General features: G+C 44.3%; 1 protein-coding gene across 1 annotated transcript in view; it reads right to left on the reverse strand.

Annotated features, from left to right (window-relative positions):
- Window positions 1-24,587, reverse strand: part of LOC147728397 (la-related protein 1B-like) — a 435,404-nt gene that overhangs the window by 371,329 nt on the left and 39,488 nt on the right. Inside the window, exon 2 of the mRNA XM_086963792.1 lies at window positions 12,760-12,904. Coding sequence (XP_086819918.1) covers window positions 12,760-12,904 — 145 coding nt within the window. The remainder of the gene's footprint in view (window positions 1-12,759; window positions 12,905-24,587) is intronic.

A 24,587-nucleotide genomic window follows, 5' to 3' on the forward strand; every position in this document is an offset into this window, starting at 1 on the left:
AGGAGACTTCTTAGCATGGCTAAAAACGTTACACCATGACCTTTAGGTAGGAGTGTTGTGGGGGGTCCGGATAGCCGGTCAACTATCCGGCCTGTGGCGGTAAGGTCATGATCGGTGAGCACTAATTGGAAGATCCCTATGAGTGGGCGTCACCCAGCACGGATGGGAGCGCTCGGGGGAGGTGGCCATTGGCCCCTCAACGGGGAGGCGGACCCTTCTAAGGATGGGTCGCCGAAAGAAAAGGAAAGGCGGTCAAGGCCCCTTCCTGGGTAGGAGGGGTTACAGCCCCCTCCTGGGGAATTTCCCGGGGCCAGGACGTCTGCGACGGCAGATGTGGTAAGTTGTGTGGGGTTTGGGGGGGGTCTACGCTACCTTCTAGATACCTCACACGAGTCCTCGTACGACCTCTAAGTGGCGTCGAGTTTTATTGGGGCCCCCGTCAAGTCAAGGGAAATTGGTAATTGCACTTGAGGTACGCCTCTGGGCCGCTCCTCACAAGTGAGGGCGATATTTCTGGGTTAGGGATCTTGACACCGGTTACGACCTTGCCGTTGGCCCTTAAACGTTAGGATGTACAATTTCAAAATTTCAAGTAAATGTTTTGTAGGATGTTAGTTCGGCTAGGAGAACCTTTGTATTAGAGAATCTGTTAAGGTTAGCCAAACATCGCAATGTGGTAATGAAATTGTACATAATATGAAACTGTTTATTTAATGTTTTAATTTTGTTTCATATTTTAATAAATACGGCCGGGAGGGTTACTCCCTCCCGTCTTCCAAAGACTTCAGAACTGTTTCCGGTTTCCCATCCTTGGGGATTGTGTTGAGAGGGGGTGGCGGGTATCTCAGCCATATGGAAAGGGGCGACCACTCGGTCCCCCCGAACGTATGGCAGAGTACCACGATCCCCCCGGGAAGCCATCTTGGGCGGGAGGCGAGTCTCGGCTGGTATGCCCGAAGCGGCGTAGCCGGGGCGCGCCTTTTCCCGCCCTAGAGGGGGTTGGCCTAGACACTGACGCGGCTGGCCACGCCCTAGGGGCAGGCAGGGGCGGGTTTACGCCCGCCCTGAAGACGGATAAAAGGAGAAGCAAGATCCGAAGGCATCCTCTTGTTCCTGTGCTCTGAAGCTGCACCTCCTCGCTGCACGTGAGCTCGAGACGGAACGAAGAGCCAATTTTGACCCACCCACCAGCCCCTGAGGACAGCAAGTGGTTCTTGAATAAAGTTGATGGATAACTCTGATTTTCGTTTACAGGTTGTGGGTTTATCGTGATGATTTTGATTATGTAATAAAGAATGGTCGATTTGTGTTACGTTTCGCAAATAAAGAAATTCTGCTTTAGTGTTCATTGTTAAGCAGGCTTTAATAAAATTGTAGTAGTTGCTACTGTCTTTCTTAGTTTAGTTATTTAGTTAGCATTGTCGTATTTATTTTGGTCGGGCGGTAAGGTCATGATCGGTGAGCACTAATTGGAAGATCCCTATGAGTGGGCGTCACCCAGCACGGATGGGAGCGCTCGGGGGAGGTGGCCATTGGCCCCTCAACGGGGAGGCGGACCCTTCTAAGGATGGGTCGCCGAAAGAAAAGGAAAGGCGGTCAAGGCCCCTTCCTGGGTAGGAGGGGTTACAGCCCCCTCCTGGGGAATTTCCCGGGGCCAGGACGTCTGCGACGGCAGATGTGGTAAGTTGTGTGGGGTTTGGGGGGGGTCTACGCTACCTTCTAGATACCTCACACGAGTCCTCGTACGACCTCTAAGTGGCGTCGAGTTTTATTGGGGCCCCCGTCAAGTCAAGGGAAATTGGTAATTGCACTTGAGGTACGCCTCTGGGCCGCTCCTCACAAGTGAGGGCGATATTTCTGGGTTAGGGATCTTGACACCGGTTACGACCTTGCCGTTGGCCCTTAAACGTTAGGATGTACAATTTCAAAATTTCAAGTAAATGTTTTGTAGGATGTTAGTTCGGCTAGGAGAACCTTTGTATTAGAGAATCTGTTAAGGTTAGCCAAACATCGCAATGTGGTAATGAAATTGTACATAATATGAAACTGTTTATTTAATGTTTTAATTTTGTTTCATATTTTAATAAATACGGCCGGGAGGGTTACTCCCTCCCGTCTTCCAAAGACTTCAGAACTGTTTCCGGTTTCCCATCCTTGGGGATTGTGTTGAGAGGGGGTGGCGGGTATCTCAGCCATATAGGTTTTAGGGCTGGGTTTGGGTTTTGGGGTACAGGGGTATTTTTAGGTTTTAGGGCCGGGTTTGGGGGTATTTTTAGGTTTTAGGGTTGGGTTTGGGTTTTGGGGTAGAGGGGTTTCTTTAACCTATTTTTACAAATAATAACATTACAATTAATTTAAATAATAATTTTATAAAAAAAATATATTACAAATAATTTAATTAAATAATACATTAATAAATATTTACATTATATTTTAAAATTATTTATTATTATTATATACTTACCTATACTTACGTTGTAATGGTATGCGTTGTAATAGTATCTGCGTTGTAGTGCTTTGCGTTGTAAAGGTATCCGTTGTAACATGACTTGCATTGTAAAAAATCCGTTGTAATGGTATGCGTGCTAAAAGTACGCATTGTAACATCATATATCCTTGGAAGACTCACAAAAGTGGCACAAAGGCTATTGGATCTGATTAATCTGTAATAACATCAGTTGACTCATTGAAAAAAGGGGGGTTTTCTTGTCTGTTATTTACATAAGTCCTGTGTGATTAGGTTGTGATAAATGTTTTTCCTGTATACTGTATAATTTTTATTGTATCAATGAATGTTTTCTTAATTTTCACTGTAAACTATGAGATATTTTTATATTCACTGCTTTTCAGGAAAAATAATCTTTTTTCTGAAACTTTAACTTTGTGTTTGTCTCCTTACGTGAAGGAAAATATTATGTGAAATAAGAGAATTTGTAATAAAGAAAGAGTGTAAACGTTACATTTTAGTTTGTGGCCAAATTCTTAAAGAACATAATTAAGTTACTGTGAAGTGTGAATGAGTTTAGATAGTTAATTCTCAATAGTTGATCCAGGGAAACCTCTTTTGACTTTGACTGTCTGTAGCACCCTGTTCCCAGGAACTAGTGGGGTCTTCTCTCTTTTGTTAACCTGTATGACAGCACTGCCATCTCAGAGAAAATTAGGAAACATGCATCCAGGCCTATAACTCACCTAATTCATACACTCACCAGTGACCTGGCATAGTTAACCTTTTTCTACTGGAATACTTCTACAGTTATATTGTGCACCCAACGTTAACTAGGCTGTATGACAGCACTGCTATCTAAGAGGAAATTAGGGACCATGCATTTAGGTCTATAACCCACCTAATTCATATACTCACTAGTGACCTGGCTTAGTTTACTTTTTCTGAAATACAGAAGTGTGCAGTTCCTTAGAAAAGAATAAAGTATTAGTAGAAAGTCACTAGTAGAATGTCAGGTCAGGGGAATATGCCCCAATAGGAGCAAGTGCCCTCACACACGCCAAAAGGTATCATGCTTCATCGAAAGGCAACAGCGAAGGGGCTCTTTGCCAGAGATCGTTTATATTTTGCGGTTGGATGATGTCTGGGTATTTGGGGTGTGAGGCCTGTGTAGTGTGGTGCGGTAAAGGTGACCTAAAATAGGTGTAGTGATGCTAGGTTTGAATAAAGTTTATTAGTGGAGCTCACTGACCTAATTAAAACATATAGTGGTGTTAGTTTGGGATACAATGGTTCTAAGGAGCAGTCTTGATCAGTTTATAAAATGTGAGGTTAATATGTTTCTTGCCTATCACAGCCCATAAAGGGTTTGTTGGCAATTCGTCAGGACCAGAATAAAGCAACATACACTACTGTGTATCTGATTCATTTAAGTGTTTTGGGAATTTTTGTAATCAGTCACAATGTGTAAAACAAAGCATGATTCTACCTTGTTAAATCAAAGCATGATTCTACCTTGTCAATCAGACTGACCCGTTTTGGGTCAATAGGGGTCTAACAAAACTTAAACAGAGCGAACCGCTCATAGGGCCGGGATGCCCGTCACCCCCTCCCAACACAATCCCCAAGGATGGGAAGTAGGACGCAGTTCTGAACTTTTGGAAGGCGGGAGGGAGTCACCCTCCCGGCCGTATTTATTAAAATATGAAACAAAATTAAAACATTAAATAAAAGTTTCATAATCATGTACAATTTTACATTTATTACATTTTGATGAAGACATGTTCTTTGGCTAACCTTAACAAATCTCTAATACAAAGGTTTCCTAGCCGAGTCTAACATCCTGCAAATGCATACATTCTAAATTAAAATTGTACATCCTAGCATTAAGGGCCACGGCAAGGTCTTAACCGGTGTCAGATCCCTACTACCAAAACTGTCGCCCTCACGGTGTGAATGGCGCATGCGCAGAGGACTGTACCCTCACTGCCAACTGTAATTTCCCTTGTCTTGTTGGGGGCCCCCCTTTCCGCTCGACGCCATCTTAAAGGTCGTCCGAGCTCCCGTGTGAGGTATCTGTAGGTAGGACAGCGTGGACTCCCCCCCCATCCCCACACTCTCTATCCGCCGTCGCGGATATCCGGGCCCCGGGAAATTCGTAGGAGGGGCATATAGCCGCCTCCTCCCCTGGAAGGGGCCTATGGCCGTCTCCCCTTAGGCGACCCATTCTTAGTGGGTTCCGCCTCCCAGTGGGAGGGGCCAATGGCCGCCTCCCCTCGTGCGCTCCCATCCATATTGGGTGGCGCCCCACTCTAGGGACCTTGAAATTACTGCTCACCGATCATGACCTTACCGCCCGACCAAAAAATAAATACGAGAGTTGTTTACCTACTAAGGAAGGAAAAAATTCTGACATAGCCTTGATGTGTCATCAACTGCTCTCTCCTACAAAGAAAAACATTATCCTACAGGCAGAAGTCACATCCTTATCTTAAAACATTCCTTTACTTACTCTACAAAGGAAAAAAGGCCTATCTCAGCAAAACTTTATTTAAAACAAACATTGCCATAAGGGGCTGGTGGGTGGGTCAAAATTGCTGCTTGTTCCGTCGAGGGCTCACGAGCAACGAGTGGGTGCAGCCTTCAGAGCACAAGAACAAGAGGACGCTTCTTCGGATTCCCGCTCTATTTATTCTTCTTCGGGAGGGCGTGTACCCTCCTCCGCTACGCCTACTGGGCGTGGTCATCGGTGTAGGTGTCTAGGACAACCTCTCTTGGGCGGGAAAAGGCGCGCCCCGGCTACGCCGCTTCGGGCATACCAGCCGAGACACGCCCCCCGCCCAAAATGGTTTCCCGGGAGGATTGGGGCACCCAACCATACGTTCGGGGGGACCGAGTGGTCGCCCCTTTCCATATGGCCGGGATGCCCGTCACCCCCTCCCAACACAATCCCCAAGGATGGGAAGTCAGACGCAGTTCTGAACTTTTGGAAGGCGGGAGGGAGTCACCCTCCCGGCCGTATTTATTAAAATATGAAACAAAATTAAAACATTAAATAAAAGTTTCATAATCATGTACAATTTTACATTTATTACATTTCGATGAAGACATGTTCTTTGGCTAACCTTAACAAATCTCTAATACAAAGGTTTCCTAGCCGAGTCTAACATCCTGCAAATGCATACATTCTAAATTTAAATTGTACATCCTAGCATTAAGGGCCAACGGCAAGGTCTTAACCGGTGTCAGATCCCTACTACCAAAACTGTCGCCCTCACAGTGTGAATGGCGCATGCGCAGAGGACTGTACCCTCACTGCCAACTGTAATTTCCCTTGTCTTGTTGGGGGCCCCCCTTTCCGCTCGACGCCATCTTAAAGGTCATCCGAGCTCCCGTGTGAGGTATCTGTAGGAAGGACAGCGTGGACTCCCCCCCATCCCCACACTCTCTATCCGCCGTTGCGGATATCCGGGCCCCGGGAAATTCGTAGGAGGGGCATATAGCCGCCTCCTCCCCTGGAAGGGGCCTATGGCTGTCTCCCCTTAGGCGACCCATCCTTAGTGGGTTCCGCCTCCCAGTGGGAGGGGCCAATGGCCACCTCCCCCCGGGCGCTCCCATCCATATTGGGTGGCGCCCCACTCTAGGGACCTTGAAATTACTGCTCACCGATCATGACCTTACCGCCACAGGCCGGATAGTTGACCGGCTATCCGGCCCCCACACAAACTCCTCCTAAAGGTCATGCTTCCTCAAACCCCTTAGCCATGCTATGAAGTCTCCTATGAGTAAAACATTCCCCTCCCGGGACAAGTGAACCCCATCATTCAGATACATGTGATCACCCCGAATACACCCATGAGGAATACTATGCAACTGCGCAGAACGAAACAATCTACCAATTTTATTGTTAACTTTCTTCACCGAATGGTTCAGTGCTGACACCGAAAGGCCCCCCCGCCATATCTTCCTGGGAATCATGTGGGACCAGGCAATTGTGCACCCCGGGATTCTTTTTGCCAACCAGCTAACGGCAGACAAAACTTGCTTGAACAATACTCGTCTACCCAGAGTCACCAAGTCATTGCCCCCCAGGTGTACTATGACTACAGATGGCGGTGACCTCTGCCGCCCTAAGAGACCCTCAACAAAAGATTCGAATTGGTCAATACAGAGCCCGCCCCTTCCGTGGAAGGCCACTCTGTACCCGTATTCCCCAGCTGCGCGAGTCGCGTCACCTGTTTGAATACGTCCCCGGCCCGCCTCACGTATGAGTGGCCCACGACCCACACCACTCTCTCCTCAGACGGTGATCCATGACCGCTGGTCTCCTGATACTGGGTCGACTGCAAATTCTGCCCCGCATGATATGCTCGCGAAACTGTAATTCAAACAAAAGACAAGAAGCGTGAGTGCATGTCAATTGACTTACAACATGTGCAATCGCACATACCTTTTGAAGCAATTCGAGGCACATCGTCCCAACTGTTTGACTTCATCCGCACTCTGACCCCTGGCTGTAGCCTCAGTAGCAGCCCCTATCCTAAAGGAGTGGGTCCCAAAATCGCTCGGGTCCATGCCCGCGGCAGCAATTGTCAGCGCCAGCACCCTCTGAAACTGAAACCTCGTCAGTGGGGTGCCATCCCTGTGCCTCAGCAAACTTCCCCCCCACGTAGCAGTCCTCAGTGCCAAGTATTCCTCTATACACAGTATCGGGCACGTGGGGGACCCTCGCATGCGCTGCACAATAACACTGTTTCCCGTAGCCCCCTGGTCAGTTTTGGACCTGGCTATCGTCACTACCATCGAATCACCCCTTATTAGGACGTGATTCCTGCACAGGCCCCCCTCAACGTCTTTTTTATTCCTAGCGACCAGTTCGCTCACCCGCATCTCCCCATGGAACGCTAATGCGAAAGCTGCCCGGAACAAAACCGCCTCGAATTGGGAGGAGCATGTTTCAACTAATTTCGCCATAAGTAGGGACAACCTTTCTAAGCCAATCGGGCGCCTCTCATCCTGCTTGCGGCCTTCAAGGCGCTGCCAGCTGCGAAGGGCTTTTCTCGACAAAAAAGAACTTGTTGGGTCTTTTACGCCACGCACCTGTGCCATAAATGAAATGGCCGCCCTGTGCCTACTGGCCGTTGCCGCTGATCGGCCCTCTCGGTGTAGAGCAACCAAGAACCACAGGAAAGAATCCTCCTGACCCCAGTTCTGACTCCCTGTCGGACCCAAAAATGCGCAATAGGAACAAAACGCTCCTTCGTATGCTTTCCTTGTCCTGGGGGCTAAACTTGCTGCCACGAGGTCTTGTAATCCGGGGCACCGATTAGCCAAAGCGCCTCGGGAATGGTGCCGCCACTAGGTCCGCTGTAGGTAGATAACCCTTGAACGCCTGCATATGTGAACGAGAGAGTGCATCAGCTGCATGATTCAGTACGCCCGGCACATGTTTCGCCCTGAACTGTACATTTAGTCTCATGCAAAGCAGCACAACTTCCTTCAACAATCTCAAGATCCATTTGCAGCGTGCTGCCTGATTGTTAATGCATTCGACAACAGTCATATTATCAGACCAAAATACCACAGAGCGGTCTCTGAACTCGTCCGGCCATGCCATCAGAGCGACAAAAATAGGGAATAGCTCCAGAAACCCAATGTTACTTGGGAGACCGCAGGAGTGCCACCACGCCGGCCATGTTTGCGCCGACCATCGGTTACCAAAGATGGCGCCAAATCCCACGCTCCCCGCCGAGTCAGTCCACAAACCCAGCTCGTCCGAAGACGCTGGTGGCTTGTTCCACACTACTCGACCGTTGAAGTCCGCCAGAAATGCCAACCAAATGCGCATATCCTGGCGAACCTCTGCAGACAGTCTCGTGCGGTGATGTCCTTCTTTGAGACCAACCATAGCTTGTGCAATAGAGCGTGAGAAGGGGCGGGCCATTGGTATCACCCTTAAGGCAAAGTTAAGCTGACCCACTGTTTGCTGTAACTGGTGCAGGGTCACTTTCTCCTTACTAAGGCAAAGTTTGAGGGAAGCCCTAAATTTAGCTACCTTTCCCACTGCCAAACGGAAACATCCCTCCACAGAATCGAGCTCAATTCCCAGAAACTCCAGTGAAGTAGATGGTCCAACCGTCTTACCTGGTGCAAAGGCACTCCAAAATCCCTCATGAGGATGCAAAAGTCCTGTAGCGCCTGCGCACATTTCGTGTCGCCGGCTGCTCCCAAGAACAGAAAGTCATCTAGATAATGCATGACATGCCTATGCCCTGTGGCCTTGGTGAATGCCCACTCTAAAAAACAGCGGAATTTTTGAAAATAAGCACAAGAAATGGAGCAACCCATCGGCATGCATTTATCCATGTAATAACTCCCTTGGAATGCAAAACCTAGCAAACGCTGATCCTTTGGGTGTACCGGGAGCAACGGGAACGCTGATTCGATATCTGACTTTGCCATCAGCGCCCCGGGGCCCAGGCGATTTAACATGGTGACGGCATCATCGAATGATGCGTACCGCACCGAACAAACTTTGGGGTCAATAGCATCGTTCACCGAGAGACCCCTTGGAGCAGACAGATTATGGATCAGCCTAAACTCCCCCGGGTCCTTCTTCGGGACCACCCCTAATGGGGAACAGATGAAATCCGCCACTGGCGGGCGCTGAAAAGGCCCTGCCACTTGGCCTAAGCTCACTTCTTTAGCAATTTTTCTCTCCACCACACCTGGATTATGCTGTGCTGATAGCTGGTTTTTACAAAAAGGTTCCCCACGAAAATCCCCCGCCGGGATGAGGAAGCCATATAAGAATCCCTTCCTCAACACCCCAGCAGAGACATGATCAGGGTATTTGTTTAACCAAGGAGTCATAGCCATGAGATCAACGGGAGTAGACAATTGTTCACACTGATCCACCTCAGTCTTGCTTGGACCCTCCTCTACCCCCCGACCCGCCATTTTTCGATCTACATGAACTCTCCGGGTGTGAGGAATTCCCACAGCCCGCACACACATGCTTGAACCTACATGTACCCTGCGGTCTGTTACAGTTGCCTCGATTGAAGCCCCAACAGACCCCCCGCTTTCCACCATTCCCGCCGGTTTTCGACTGGTGATCACCACCGGCGCCTGCTCGAAAGGGCACCGCGGGCTTTTGGCGGGAAACCCCCGACCCACCCCCACCTGGCGAGGAAGTCCCTGGCTTCCCAGGCAGGAGCTGCTTATGCCAAGAAATTGAGTCGAGGCAGTCCCATGTCAGAGAGGAATCATACTCCTTCGCTTTACGGAATTTCATGTTGTAACCTTTCCATTCGTCCCCCTCATACATTTCATAAAAATCCATTATACGGGCTTGATAACAAGACAGTTCGGTCAATACCTCGGGCTTACGTTCACCAATAATCTCAGTAAACATTGCAAAGGCCTTCGCCCAGTTCGTTATTGTCTCCTCCACCCTGAACTCCGCCATCTTGGCGCGCCAGACGCTCGGGTGCCACAAATCTTTCTGTGTTTTAGCATATTCCATCTCGCGATGGTCAGTTAATAACGAAAATATATTGACATACTTGTCTGCCCATATCAATTCTTTTGTGGCAATCGGGATATGTTGTACCACCCTCTCCCGTCTTGAGGGTAATGAGCCCCCCCCGCCAGCGGCAAAGCGAGCTTACCCGGTTCGGTCGTTGTTCCCGACGTTTTCTCGCGACCAGCCGCCGGTCCTTCCGGTATCACCTGTGGAGAAACAAGAGGGAGATTCGCCTTTGCGGCATCTCGCGACTGCCACAACTGCTGGATTAGTAATTTGGCCTCTTCGGCCGTGTCTCCGGGCGCCGTAGAACCCCCTGCCTTCTCATTAAGCCATGCGGCCAACTGGGTGGCCAATTCAGGAGGCATATCCTCATCGTTAGCGGGCGTAATCACAACCGGAATCGGTTGACCCGCGTCTGGGGTTGGTACCGGGTCATCAGCTGGTATGGCAGGGGTGACCGGGGGCACCTCAGGGACCGGAACCTCCCCTGCAACCGCCCTCCTCTTAACCCGTTTCCATCTACCCTCGGGGACGACTCCCGGCAATGCCGGGCCTATTACCTTCTTCGGGTTACCAGGCTTGTTCATTGCGGCCAGTTGCTTCTTGATGACCGCTGGGACTTGTCCGAATTTCCGTTCCATGCCCGCCATTCTGTTCACCAACATGCGTAGCACCTTGTCTGTCTCAGAACCCTTTCCTGCCTTCTTGCCAGACATTGTTCCGATTATCCGCTCCGAGTCGATCAACACGGTCCTGGATCCTTCGCTTTAACGTCACTGAAAGAGAAACACAAGAATTAAAAGTTCTCAAAAATTGCTGCTTGTTCCGTCGAGGGCTCACGAGCAACGAGTGGGTGCAGCCTTCAGAGCACAAGAACAAGAGGACGCTTCTTTGGATTCCCGCTCTATTTATTCTTCTTCGGGAGGGCGTGTACCCTCCTCCGCTACGCCTACTGGGCGTGGTCATCGGTGTAGGTGTCTAGGACAACACCTCTTGGTCGGGAAAAGGCGCGCCCCGGCTACGCCGCTTCGGGCATACCAGCCGAGACACGCCCCCCGCCCAAAATGGTTTCCCGGGAGCATCGGGGCACCCAACCATACGTTCGGGGGGACCGAGTGGTCGCCCCTTTCCATTTGCGACTCGTCTGTGGTGTTGTGTGCACCTCTGCACCCACCCCGGGTCTGTGTTCTGTGTCACAGAGCCATTTGCTGTGAATTTTAAGACAGAGGTCAAATGTTTGATTCTGTCTTCCAGGGAGCTTGGTGTTTACTTTTTCTTTTCTCCGACTTCAAATTTAGAAGGTTTATGTAAAAATCATGCTGGCTACGGGAGGTAAGTCTGTTAGTTCTGAAGTGTGATGGAAACAAATGTTTTAATACAATCAAAACAAATCAATACACCAAGTGATGACATTTCAGCAGATTATCGTTTGCACGTTTTATACTTTTATCATTAAAACTATATGTCAGTGCAAATGTAATGGTCATTTCAGTTAAAGATATATTGCCTGTAATTGCAGTGCGCTATTACACCTTGCATACTCCACTTTATCCCCTCTACTTTGCACTGGTCCACGCCACTACACTGTACTCTGAACCATTCCACTCTATGCCACTTCACTCTAAGCCTCGCTACTGCAGATCACTCTACTCTGCACCACTGCACACTACGCCATTGCACTCCGTCACTGCATCACTCTACTCTACACCACTGCACTCTTCATCACTCTAATCTACTGTGTACTACTGCAGTCTACACAACTATACTCTATGGCACTTCACTCTACACTGCTCCACTTTTCTCTGCACCACTCTACTCTATGTCAATGCACTCTATTATGCACCAAAGCACTCTTTGCCACTGCACTCCACACCACTCTAGTCCTAAGCCACTCCACTCTAGCCTGCACCACTCCACTCTATGCCACTTTAGTCTAATCTGAAACGGTCTACTCTATGCCACTGCACCCTACATCATTCTATTCTACGCTCTACTTATGCCACAGAGGAAAGGGCTTAATGCCAACAGTAGTCCAATACAAACAACAAAAATGTGCTACCTGATCAATGTACTACCTGGAGGTAATGCCTTAGGTGGGGAGCCAAAGGTCGAGAAGGCTGCAGTCCCTGCCCCCTTGCCCTTCATTGGTGTTATTGAATATCAAAGCGGAGCCACTTCCCTATCTTTAATATTGAAGGAGGGCTGAGTGTGAACAGGTTGGGCTTAATCAGTCTGAGTGCACCACCCTCAACTTGCAGCATATGCTCATAATAAATACAGACCTACATATAGGAAGATGCACTCACGCATCCACAAAGAGCAGTTTGGCCTTCGCAGATATGCCAACTGCAAATTTGGGAAATATAACCTCAATGACCATTCTTAATCTTGTTGGGCTTCAGGAAGCCCACGCAACCCAGCCCTTCCTCGTGTTTTGCTGTATCAATATTCAATTACTAATGTCCACTTACAATTAACATGCTTTCCACCCTTAATTCAATTTACTGAGTGTTTCCTAAAGCTTAAGGCACTGCTTGACATGACTGCTTATCGCTTGCCAACAGAATAAGCTCATTTTCTTTTAATATTGCTTGAATTTAGAATTCTGTGTTAATTTGTTCTTGTAACTATATTATCAAACCCAAGTGACTGCATTTCGGAATATTTATAACATAAATAAAATAGATTTACTTCACTTGATACACAGGCTTATAATAATTCATAGTGGGGGAGACAAAATAACAGGAAAAGATGCTCAAGAGTTTGACATTCATTGTTTTACCTGCAAAATAATATTGACATCTGTAGTTAAAGCCTGCACACGGCGAAAGCTGGCAATAAGGGAAATAGGTAGAAATCCCTGCTCATCCATCTTTCGTCTAAGAAAAAAGTCCCGCTCCAGATTTTCTGGACTGAAGTAATATTCACTGAAATAAAAGCATACACATAAAAGTAAAAAAATAAAATGCCCCTGTTAAGCGTTTAAACATTTTCTTAAAATGAGGTTAATTTTAAAGTTGTTTTTTATTTTCAAACAACACTTTGCGAAAAATATTACAGAAACATATCAGAGACAGAATCAATACTTAAAATATTTGAAGACGATAAATATTTTTCAAATTTGCGTAACATATGATGAAAAATTGAATGTGCTGTGAAGTTCATTATTTCGATTTGATAGTGCTGAAAGTAATCTAAAAGCACATAACAAGTATTATATTTAATATGATTCCACATAGCCAATATGGTGTTCAGGCTACGTTTTCAAGCCACGAAGCAAAGCAAAGAAATCATATTTTATCCATAGACATCTCAGTGTCAATTTTAATGTGAAAATCATGCATCATGTCAACTTTGAGATCAGTTAAGTAGTTTGTGATGTGATCGGTTATATTACGGGTGAGGTGACTCAGCTAGATTCTTATTGAAGATCATAGAATTAATTTCAATCAAGAGGTATTTTGCGGAAATACAAGCAGGTGATTTTCACATTCCAAATCCAATCACATTATCATCTACATAGTTCTTCACCAAATTCAAGGACAAGAAATATATGAAGTCTTGGGTTTTTTTAGATTCTTGGATACATGAATCCCTCGCCAAACAAAATTTACTATTTCTCCCTTTTGCATGCTTGCCCCTTACATATTGATTTTTGCATTAATAATTCAATACTTTCACCATGTCTCAATTCTGAAACCTAATCTAGAATGTTGTATCTATAGCTTGAAGCCTTACATTTTTTTAAGCATTCTACATTATTAATGGAGAACACTAACTGCATTAGAAAGAATAAAAATGGACAGACAGATACAATTTCTGCTGCATAATGAAGAAGGAGTGGCCAAGATCTCCACACCTTTATGCCTATGTCTTTGTAGAAAATGTGGGAGGGACTGGGGCAGGAGGCTGGAAAATGGGGAATACTTACTACAAAATGGGATAAAGTTTAGAGAAACGTGAGAAGGGGTTTAGAGAGTGAAAGGCTACTACAACCACCCATCCACAAAAGAGTAACTCCATTGATATTTACAAACTAACTGTTACTACAGCCCTAAAGCAAAGCAGTAGTACATTTATTCCAGCCCAGCATTTGAGTATGTCAACTACCATACATGGCGACTCACAAGTATTGCAACACACTTGTATAGAAAATAATGAAGGCCGGAACTTAAAATAACACCCTTTAGGTAAAAATAAACAAATACAATTATTTTGACATTTGAAATATATAAACATTTTGTTTAGTCTTCACACATCAGCACCAACTAGACAACGGCGAAACATCAGCCCTCATCCTACTGGACCTATAAGCCGCCTTCGACACGGTCTGCCACCGCACACTAAGGACACGACTCCAAGAAGCCGGAATCCAGGGAAAGGCACTGGACTGGACCACGTCCTTCCTCTCCGGCAGAACCCAAAGAGTCCGCCTCCCACCCTTCCAATCCGAAGCCACCGACATCATCTGCGGCGTACCCCAGGGCTCATCCCTCAGCCCAACCCTGTTCAATGTCTACATGGCCCCCCTCGCACAAGTGGCCCTCCAGCACGACCTGAACATCATCTCCTATGCCGACGACACCCAGCTCATCCTCTCCCTCACCAAGGACCCGCACACTGCCAAAACCAACCTCCACGAGGGAATGAAGGCCGTCGCCGAGTGGATGAGGAGCAGCCATCTGAAACTGAGCTCGGACAAGACGGAGGTCCTCATCCTCGGCCCCACCTCCTCTGCCTGGGACAAATCCTGGTCGCCAACCACGCTGGGAACAGCACCGACACCCACGGACCGCGCACGCAACCTAGGATTCATACTTGACGCCTCCTTCTCCGAAACACGTCAGCGCCATCCCCTCCTCTTGCTACAACACCCTCCGCATGCTCCGCAGGATCTACAAGTCGATCCCGACCGAAACCAGAAGAACGGTGATGCAAGCCCTCGTCAGCAACAGGATGGACTACGGCAACGCACTCTACGCAGGAATCCCGACCAAACACCTACAACGATTGCAACGCATCCAAAACGCCTCCGCCCGCCTGATCCTCAACACTACTCCTCGCATCCAAATCACCCCCCACCTACCCCACCTAAGAAACCTGCACTGGCTCCCCGTCGACAAGAGGATCACCTTCAAGCTCCTCACCCATGCACACAAAGCACTCCACAACACCGGACCAGCCTACCTGAGCAGCAGACTCAGCTTGTACACCCCCACCCGCCAGCTCCGCTCCGCCAGTCTCGCCCTTGCCCCCATCCCCCGCATCCAACGAACAACCTACGTTGGCAGATCCTTCTCCTTCTTCGCCGCCAAGACCTGGAGCACCCTCCCGACCCAGCTACGGCAGACCCAAGACCTGCTCACCTTCAGAAGACTCCTCAAGACCTGGCTTTTCGAGCAGTAGCAGCAACCCCCCTTGAGCGCCTTGAGCCCCTCACGGGTAAGTAGTGCGCTTTACAAGTATCCTGATTGATTGAGTCTTAAAAAATATGCATAGGTTATAAAATAATTATTTTATCTTAAAATGTAGATTAAAACATTAAAAAGAAATGACATCAATTCTGCACCTATTTATCAACAAAATGTAATATATGATACATATGAATAGGATTTTTAAAATTATTCTTTAGGAAATATGATTTATAAATTAAAATAATGTATTTTAATTTATTAATTATTCAATACACATTTTATTTACTGATTTAAGGTGCTGTAACATTTTATTTTATTAGTTCTTTGTTCATAATAAATACTTTAAATGATTTTGTATGTATATTTTATGTTAAACTATTTGTAATAAACTTTTTAAAGAATGCCCCTCTTTAATATTTTCCCTATGCTCTGCCATAGGCACACATATTAGCAGAAATCCATACCTAGAGAGTGGAGATATGAAAATCTATACATATGTGTAAATCTACACTCAAACATGGTGAATAACAAATAAGTGTTGATTTACACCTAGGTGCAGTAGTTGTTTTACACATGTGTAAAGCTACACATCCATATTTACCTTTCTGAGTTAGGCCCAAGTCGCACAAAACTTCTCGAGGAATATAATACTAATCAAATCAACAAAAGGAAGCTGCTGACTTTGGGTAAAGGAGAGATAGAATTTACTAATTTTCATCAATATATAACAAAAATGGTCTAGCATTGCAGTACCCAGGGGGGCATTGAGGACCGGGCCAGCCCATCCCCAACCCAAATCTCCGAGGCAACTGGCACAGTATTAATCAAACATAAGTTTAAGTTTAGTTTATCGAAACAAACTGCATCCACGTTTGAATGCACAAAGTCTAATCCTAAAAAAGCGTGCTGGAGAACAGAAGGTGAATGAACTATAAAAAAATGCATTTTGATCTTGACATTTGCTGCATGGTCAAATGCAGAGTTTAAAGGTCAGGCGTTGTCCGACACGTTGCTGTTTCTTCTTTTAATGTTGGGATATTGTTTACTTTTCTTTCCCTGACTGCAAAGTGAGAGGATTTGTAAAGAGACCTATGTGACAATATCGCCGCGATACAGACATGGCCACTGGAATCATATGGCTAAAATTATGATCAAGGTTAAATAAATTATGCAGAAAGAAAACATAAATTATGCTACTTAATGTAGCACGTTTTGGGAAAGTATTACTTCATTATTTTGTCATTTTCACACGTTAGCACTGTTTGGGCAAAGGTTTCAATTCATTAGTATCAATTACACACCGAAATAAAGTTGTATGTGACTGTAAAGTGACCAGTCAATCTTTGCGATTGACCTTCCACCATGCAGTAACAGGTGTTTCAGCGGTCGATAGGTTTGAGATAGAAACAACTATTTGTTTTTAACATCTGTAGAATATGCAGCAAATGATGGATTATGAGGCAATACACACTTTTCTAATGATGTGTAAAAGTGCAAAAGTGCTGCAGTCACAGAATCACACAGAATCACATAATTTCAGTGGCCCTATGTACAGGGGGTGCGAAAATAAGAACTGCAGGATGTCAGTCTGTTTCTAATACACAATAAATAAAAATACCAGGAAAATAAACTGTACAAATATTTCAACATATATCAGCAATTATCAAAGCAAAGATGAAGTAAATTTAGTTTTGTAATTTTGAAGTGAGATGGAAACAAATATTGTAAGAGGATCAAAATAAATCTCAGTGATGCATAAATGCTAAATATTGTATTGTATTGTATTGTATCATTTACGTAGCGCTTACTACTCCTTTGTGTGGCACTGAAACTCTTACGTACATGGGCAGCACGGTGCACCATATAGGATAGTGTGTGGTTGGAAGGGTGTTGTCTTTGTTTTGTTATCCTATGTGGGAAGTGTTTCCATGTTATGCTTGATGACCATCGACGTGCGGGTATCGTGTTATGGGATGCAGCGTGTAGCAGTAATGAATGATGAGAGGTGAGACACACTGAAACGCAGCTTATGGCTTTTCAGTACACTTGAACAGCTTTGCAGATCCCTTTATGATATTTCTCATGGTTATATTCTGCTTGGCTGGTAACTGCATTGGGTTGTCCATTCAGAACGTTTGTGTATAGGTGTGGATCTGAGCTGTCATGGTTCAAGGCAGGGTTGGATTGGGGCTACAATTTGGCTAGGGCTGTCAAAACAAAAGTGGTCCGCAATTGCAGATCGCAATCTTTCGTAATACACTGCTTAGTTAGGATAATGGAGCTAAATGAGGACAAACATTTGCGGTAATAAAATAATTTTAAAGATTATAGGTACTGGTACTTGAATAGGAAATTAACATTCCAATGAAAACAATATATGTTAGAAGCACAGACTTATCAAAAATACCAAGAACTCAATTTTAATTATGTTTTTTATCAATACATTTGCTGTGGATGTTTTGATTAATGTTCACTGAGAAGCATGATATGGCACAGACCTAAACTCCCTTTTACACTCACTGTTTTATGATACTTATTTTATTTTTTGCAGTACTTAAGAGAGGCCCACCAATGTTCACAGACTTGTGAAAGGTGCATCTGTGTTTTTGTTTCACTTGCAGCTAGCATCACGTGTATGTTCTGAGAAAGGGTATGATGTTAATGTGTAAATGCAAAAATGAAAAAAAAATGGTGTAACTTTCCTTACATGCAGTTTTATATAGCATGAACTAGGCCCAGAGGCATTGGAGCGTTTCATGTGAGCACTAGAAAACATTACAGAAGGTCCTATTTTATTCTTAGGTTCATGTAGGTTAAGTGATTTGCCCAGAATCACAGGATGTCGTTCTGACGCTGGGTCTTGAACCTGGTTTCCTAGTTTCAAAGTCAACTTAGATCAAAAACAATCCCTGTTGATTGCGACAATTTTTATCTGGCAGACAAAGGAGAAAAGCAGAGACTGATTTATCTCAGTTGTTTGCATGAGGGGAAGGAGGACAAATATAAACTGAGGAGCTCCCTCGCTGGCCCTCACCAACCCCCACCACCTGATGCTCCAGTACTCTCCCCTGCTGCAGCCCCCTGAAAAGTAAGTGCTAATAGCTACCCATCAGCAGCTCCTTGCAGATTCTGCCACACCTGGAGGGAGGCAGGCACACCTCATGATGTGACAGTCAGAGTAGAGCAGCCCATTGTCATTCTGCCTCTGACATTTGCCCGCTGTCCTGACTTCATGTGCATGGGGTCATGTTTGTTAAGGCTGTAACAACAACTTTTCATGCTGTGCACTAATTGGAGGAGTCCTTAGTAGACCAAACAACTGGCCAACCAACTGGCCTCAGCCAAAGGCCCATCTGCCGATGCCCAATTGCCCGTCTTGCCAATCCGAGGCTGGTTGGAGGGAGAGAGAAGTGGAGAGATCTGCTAGGATGTTAATTGTTAGTGTCATTGTGAGATGTAAAGAAGTGACCCTAGAGTATAGATATTAAAAGTCATTTGATTGACCAACAGTGTGTACAGATCTCTTCAGTTATTTCACGACCTTAATGATGTTGTATTTATTGGTTGGACAGTACTGATGATGGACAACCCTTACAGCAGCTACGTTTTATGTGAATGTAAGAGATGTAAATTACAGTTGGCTGGTGACTGCTGAGTGTTATATTAGTGTGGGTCAGAAATGTAATTTATTATAACTCTCCAGCAAACCATAGGCCAGCCCTCCTTAATTTAACTGTCTGTTGAATGTAGTTTGGTGGGTGGTTGTTCCCAATCAATCCAAAGCTGAAGATTGAGCTTGAGGATGTGACTATCTTTGTGGGGTCTGTTGCCTGTTTGTGATGCAGTTGTTTGGAGATAGCCATGTTTTAACTGTCTTCTGAAATGTATATGCTCCTGGATTCTTTAAATACTGGCTGGTATTTAGATCCAGAGCTGGGCGGCTTGAGAAAGCATTGCCGCCAATGGATTTCTTATGGTAAGGTGATATGAAGATAAGTGGTGCAAGCTTGTAGTGTAATTCCCTGTTTTGTTTTCATTGCTTGAATTTAGTTTGTAGGAATAGTGATTCTTTTCCTTAAAGGCTCTGTGTAAAATGCAAAGTGCCTTGAATATTGCCCTTCTTGCTGTAGATAGCCAGTGGAGTGATTGCAGAGCGAAATTATGTATTCTCTGAGTCAAGGAGGAGAAATGGTCTTGTAGCAGCATTTTGAGTTTTGCATGGGAGAATTATGGATGTGCCAAGGTATAGGCTGTTGGCATAGTCAACTTTAGAGATTATGAGAGCTAGGATGGCTTGCATTTTCTGTTGGTTTCCGAGGTATAGGAGGAGGCAATGTAGTGTTTTCATTGTCTGTTTGACATTATTAACATGTTGTATAAAATAAAGGTCTGAATCCATGGTTACCCCTTGGTTTATGACTCTTGTGTATACACTTGGAGGGGCCTCATGTACCTTAGGCCATAGCTGTTTGCTGGTATTTTTGCACTTTTCCGCAGATCATAAACTCTGAGCTTTAGATGTTTATCCATCATCCATGTGTTTATGGCCCGAAGGCAATCATTAAGTTTTAAATTGTGAGGGTCTTCCACACCATCCATTTGAAATGATTTGGGTGTCATTTGCATAGTTGCAACAGGTGAGGTTGAATGATTTATTCAGGTTTGGGAAGGGGGTTAGGCAGATGTTGAATAATTGAGGGGATATGATGGGATTGTGGGAATGACGCAGTGTTGTGCATGAAGAGCTGATGTGAAAGGTGGTAACAACACTAATTAACACTCACAGCTGAGGGGCCAACATTTCAATGGGCATTAGCTGTCCAACAAGAACTGACAACAAGTTGCAGGGATATGAATTCTACATTGCACTAACTTCTTTGTTCCATGATTGTAGGGGACGTCTCCAGTTGCATAAGACCCCCAGTATGGTAGGGTTCTGGTACTGGGGGACAGCGAAATGCACAACAGTCAAAGAAAAGTGGCAGGTGGTGTTCATGGCTATGCACAGCAAAGAGAAAGTTTCAGGTGTCATACATGGTCTATGGAGAAGACTGTGAGAGAGAGAATAAAAATATTGAGAAGATAGAACAAAAGCTAGCAAAAAGAGATTCTAGAAAAGGAGAGAAGATTGAGAGACAGAAAGGAGATAAAAACCCAAGAGAGAGCAGGAGAAAAGGAATGGGAAGATAGATGCAGAAGCAAACAGAAAGGGCTTGTGGTGAAAATATTGAGAGAGGCAATGAGGGCAGAGATTGTGCATGGGGATAAAATACATTTACGGGGAGAGGCTAAAGGAGTAAAATGAGTGCTAGATTATTGTACAGAATAGAGAATTTGATATTTTAAGTGAAATTTATAGATTATCATGTGTTGGTGAATACAACTGGTCCAGTGTGATTTCAATGAACAATTTTTCATTTTATTTTCTAAAAGGGTTCTTAGTGTTATATTCAAAAATCATCCTACATAGTGATCTTCAAAGTAATAAGATATAGTCATTGTTACTTGATCCACATTGACTTCTGAAAATTGCTTAACACCCCTTTGTCGTTTTTTACTACATGATGCCTTCCCTTTAAATGCATATCAGTTATGTCTACATTTGCTGGTCTACTTGCTGGAAAGTGCAACCTACTTGCTGAAAGACCCAGGTTCCACTGAGGATTTAGCTTTCTAATGTACTATTAAATATGGCAGTCACTTAACTGCTTCATAACATGAAGCTTGACCTTTGTCTCCACCTGTGGTAATGCTGAATAATTACTCAACAAGTAAATATTTTCAATTTCTTGTACACATGACAGTGGCCATGCTTTCTATATATTCCACTCCGAGAAGTGCATGCTCATTCAAGCAATATTAGCTACGGAGAAGGTGCCACCATTAGGATTCTATGCAAAAAGTCTACTACATGTGAAATATTGGAGAATGTCCATCATTAGCTGAACTACCTTCTCACCTTTCACATATGGTATGACAAACAAGAATTTGCTGTGTGAAGAGATTGAACAACCATACATGACATTGAGTCATGTAGATTTTAAGCCAACAACTTTCATGACTTTACCTAATACTGATATATAAATGGTTGTCCCTCCCTAAACCTACCAGCCATTCAGAAGAAATATTCAATCAGGAAACTTCAGATTCAAATATGGCAATGTTTTTTGGTTAGCCTGTTGTGCTGTGGCAGACTTGTCACAAGTAAAGTATGACTTATATTTGACAAGATAGTTTGTTCGGTTAAAATGCCTGGTACAGAGGGCTGCAAAATAAATCCTAACTAGCAGCAGCGTGAATCTGAAATGACCCGATACAGCCTGACATGTCACAAAGGGCTGCTATAACAGGCTATCTTTAAAAAATGTTTTACTATCTAGATAACCCAGCCAAAGTCAACATGCTGCAAATTCTTCTCCTGAACCGAATACTATAAAAACCCTAATCAGGGTATATTAGGCTTAAAGCGATTGTATTATAATTGACTTCTCTAGACATCTTCGCAGAACATCGACTAACATTTTCAGATTTTTATATATTGCAATTTAGGATCTGTGTAGTATGAACCTGCTTTTTTAAATGTATTGACTCCTTTGAAAATCTTTTCTATCTTTATCTAATTGATTATCAGAACAAATACATTGCTGTTATGAGGTGCTATGTAATTAATGTACTAAATGCATAATAATTGGTGAAAATGTAGGTTGGTGCTTTTATTGAGAGAAGTGCAGAAACGCTGAGTGGTAGGCATTTTATTGACCTTTACAGATTCTGAAATTTTCCTTCATAGAAATAAGGAAAATCTGAGCTTTAACCACAGTTTTGTGTTTGCTGGGCATTCCTGGTAATACAAAATATTGAGAGCCACGCAAGCCAAACCGCCCCAAACTACCCTAGGTACCTTGTTTTGAGAAATGTCTAGGCCCGGCATGTTTCCGTGGGTGGTGACCGAGCCCTGGCCTAAATGCTGCAGCCACCCACATTGTCAGCACGGGTCAATTTTCAAGCCAAAATCTTCATGTTTCATTGTGTTTTGGGGTTAGGAAGCTTTTCCTTTCACTGGTGATAACCCAGTCATACAAGTAGGGTACTGTTGCTATCGGGAAAAGTGTAGGAACACTGTAAGTTAGTACTTTTATTTTATCCCTCCAAAATCCATTAGCACACTCTACTTTCTCTTTTGTTTTGTTGTGTAATGTCAGTCCACACAGTGTGCTGCACAATACAGCAAAACAAAAAATCAAACTCATGACTAGAGGAAGCATTTCCATCACGTCTAGACTTTGATTGAGGAAAAGATAATGTTTATGCCATTTTCACCAGAAAACATATTTTTTTCCAGTACTGTGAACAACCCATTGTAGTCTAGTGAACCACACTGTGAAGGTAGTGTGTTGGACATCAATGGGTCATAATCTGCCGTAAAGCAGTTAAAACTCACCAGATCCATGCACCATGATGTCCTGTCCAACAAGAACTGACAACAAGTTGCAGGGATATGAATTCTACATTGCACTAACTTCTTTGTTCCATGATTGTAGGGGACGTCTCCAGTTGCATAAGACCCCCAGTATGGTAGGGTTCTGGTACTGGGGGACAGCGAAATGCACAACAGTCAAAGAAAAGTGGCAGGTGGTGTTCATGGCTATGCACAGCAAAGAGAAAGTTTCAGGTGTCATACATGGTCTATGGAGAAGACTGAGAGAGAGCATAAAAATATTGAGAAGATAGAACAAAAGCTAGCGAAAATAGATTCTAGAAAAGAAGAGAAGATTGAGAGAAAGAAAGGAGATAAAAACCCAACAGAGAGCAGGAGAAAAGGAATGGGAAGATAGATGCAGAAAGGGGTTGTGGTGAAAATATTGAGAGAGGCAATGAGGGCAGAGATTGTGCATGGGGATAAAATAAATTTAGGGGGAGAGCCCAAAGGAGTAAAATGAGTGCTAGATTAATGTACAGAATAGAGAATTTGATATTTTAAGTGAAATTTATAGATTATCATGTGTTGGTGAATACAACTGGTCCAGTGTGATTTCAATGAACAATTTTTCATTTTATTTTCTAAAAGGGTTCTTAGTGTTATATTCAAAAATCATCTTACATAGTGATCTTCAAAGTAATAAGATATAGTCATTGTTACTTGATCCACATTGACTTCTGAAAATTGCTTAACACCCCTTTGTCGTTTTTTACTACATGATGCCTTCCCTTTAAATGCATATCAGTTATGTCTACATTTGCTGGTCTACTTGCTGGAAAGTGCAACCTACTTGCTGAAAGGCCCAGGTTCCACTAAGGATTTAGCTTTCTAATGTACTATTAAATATGGCAGTCACTTAACTGCTTCATAACATGAAGCTTGACCTTTGTCTCCACCTGTGGTAATGCTGAATAATTACTCAACAAGTAAATATTTTCAATTTCTTGTACACATGACAGTGGCCATGCTTTCTATATATTCCACTCCGAGAAGTGCATGCTCATTCAAGCAATATTGTAGTGTAGTTCCTAGTTTCCCACTAGGCCCTGCGCATTGGAATAACATAAACAGTAGTATCGACGTGGAACTGCGGATATTCCAGGCCTCCACTGACTATGCTAAACTTAATTGGGTTGTGTTACCAACTAGCTCAGAGGTCACTGGAAACTTTCTTCTCTGCATAGGAAGTGATCAGCTTCCTTGGCACAGACAAGAAGGGATTCAGCTTTCCAACAACCGTGCAACATGACAACTTTGCTCCTCAGATCAAGAGTCAATCTCTAGGGTCGTGTGAAACAATAGACATGTATTTCACTCAGTCAGTCTAGTGCAGTTTACTTTCACGAGATGTAGAGAATAGAGAGACGGGCGTTTGTCAATAAAGGGTTAACATTTATTGAACAGTCTTTCTTCTCGTACAAGAGAAAGGTATTGCCACAATTGCAATAATTGTTAATATAAAAAGTACGTACAGTAAGATAAGTATTGCGAAATAGAACTGTAAAAGCATTGATATGGTTTCTTAGCCATACAATGGTTTAAAAGTAATAAAACATATATACAGTCATATATACATTAGGCTAACATACTCAACTGGTGCTTCTAACTAAGCCTACCCCAGTGTGCCTGACCTAAGCCTAACACGTGGAAGGGGAGTAAGTAAGTAGCTTCAAGTTAAGTTGGTTTTGCCAAGGTTTGTTTCAAGAATTCTCGTCT

This window comes from Lissotriton vulgaris, chromosome 3_1 (assembly GCF_964263255.1).
Source record: "Lissotriton vulgaris chromosome 3_1, aLisVul1.2, whole genome shotgun sequence".
Classification (NCBI taxonomy): Eukaryota; Metazoa; Chordata; class Amphibia; order Caudata; family Salamandridae; genus Lissotriton; species Lissotriton vulgaris.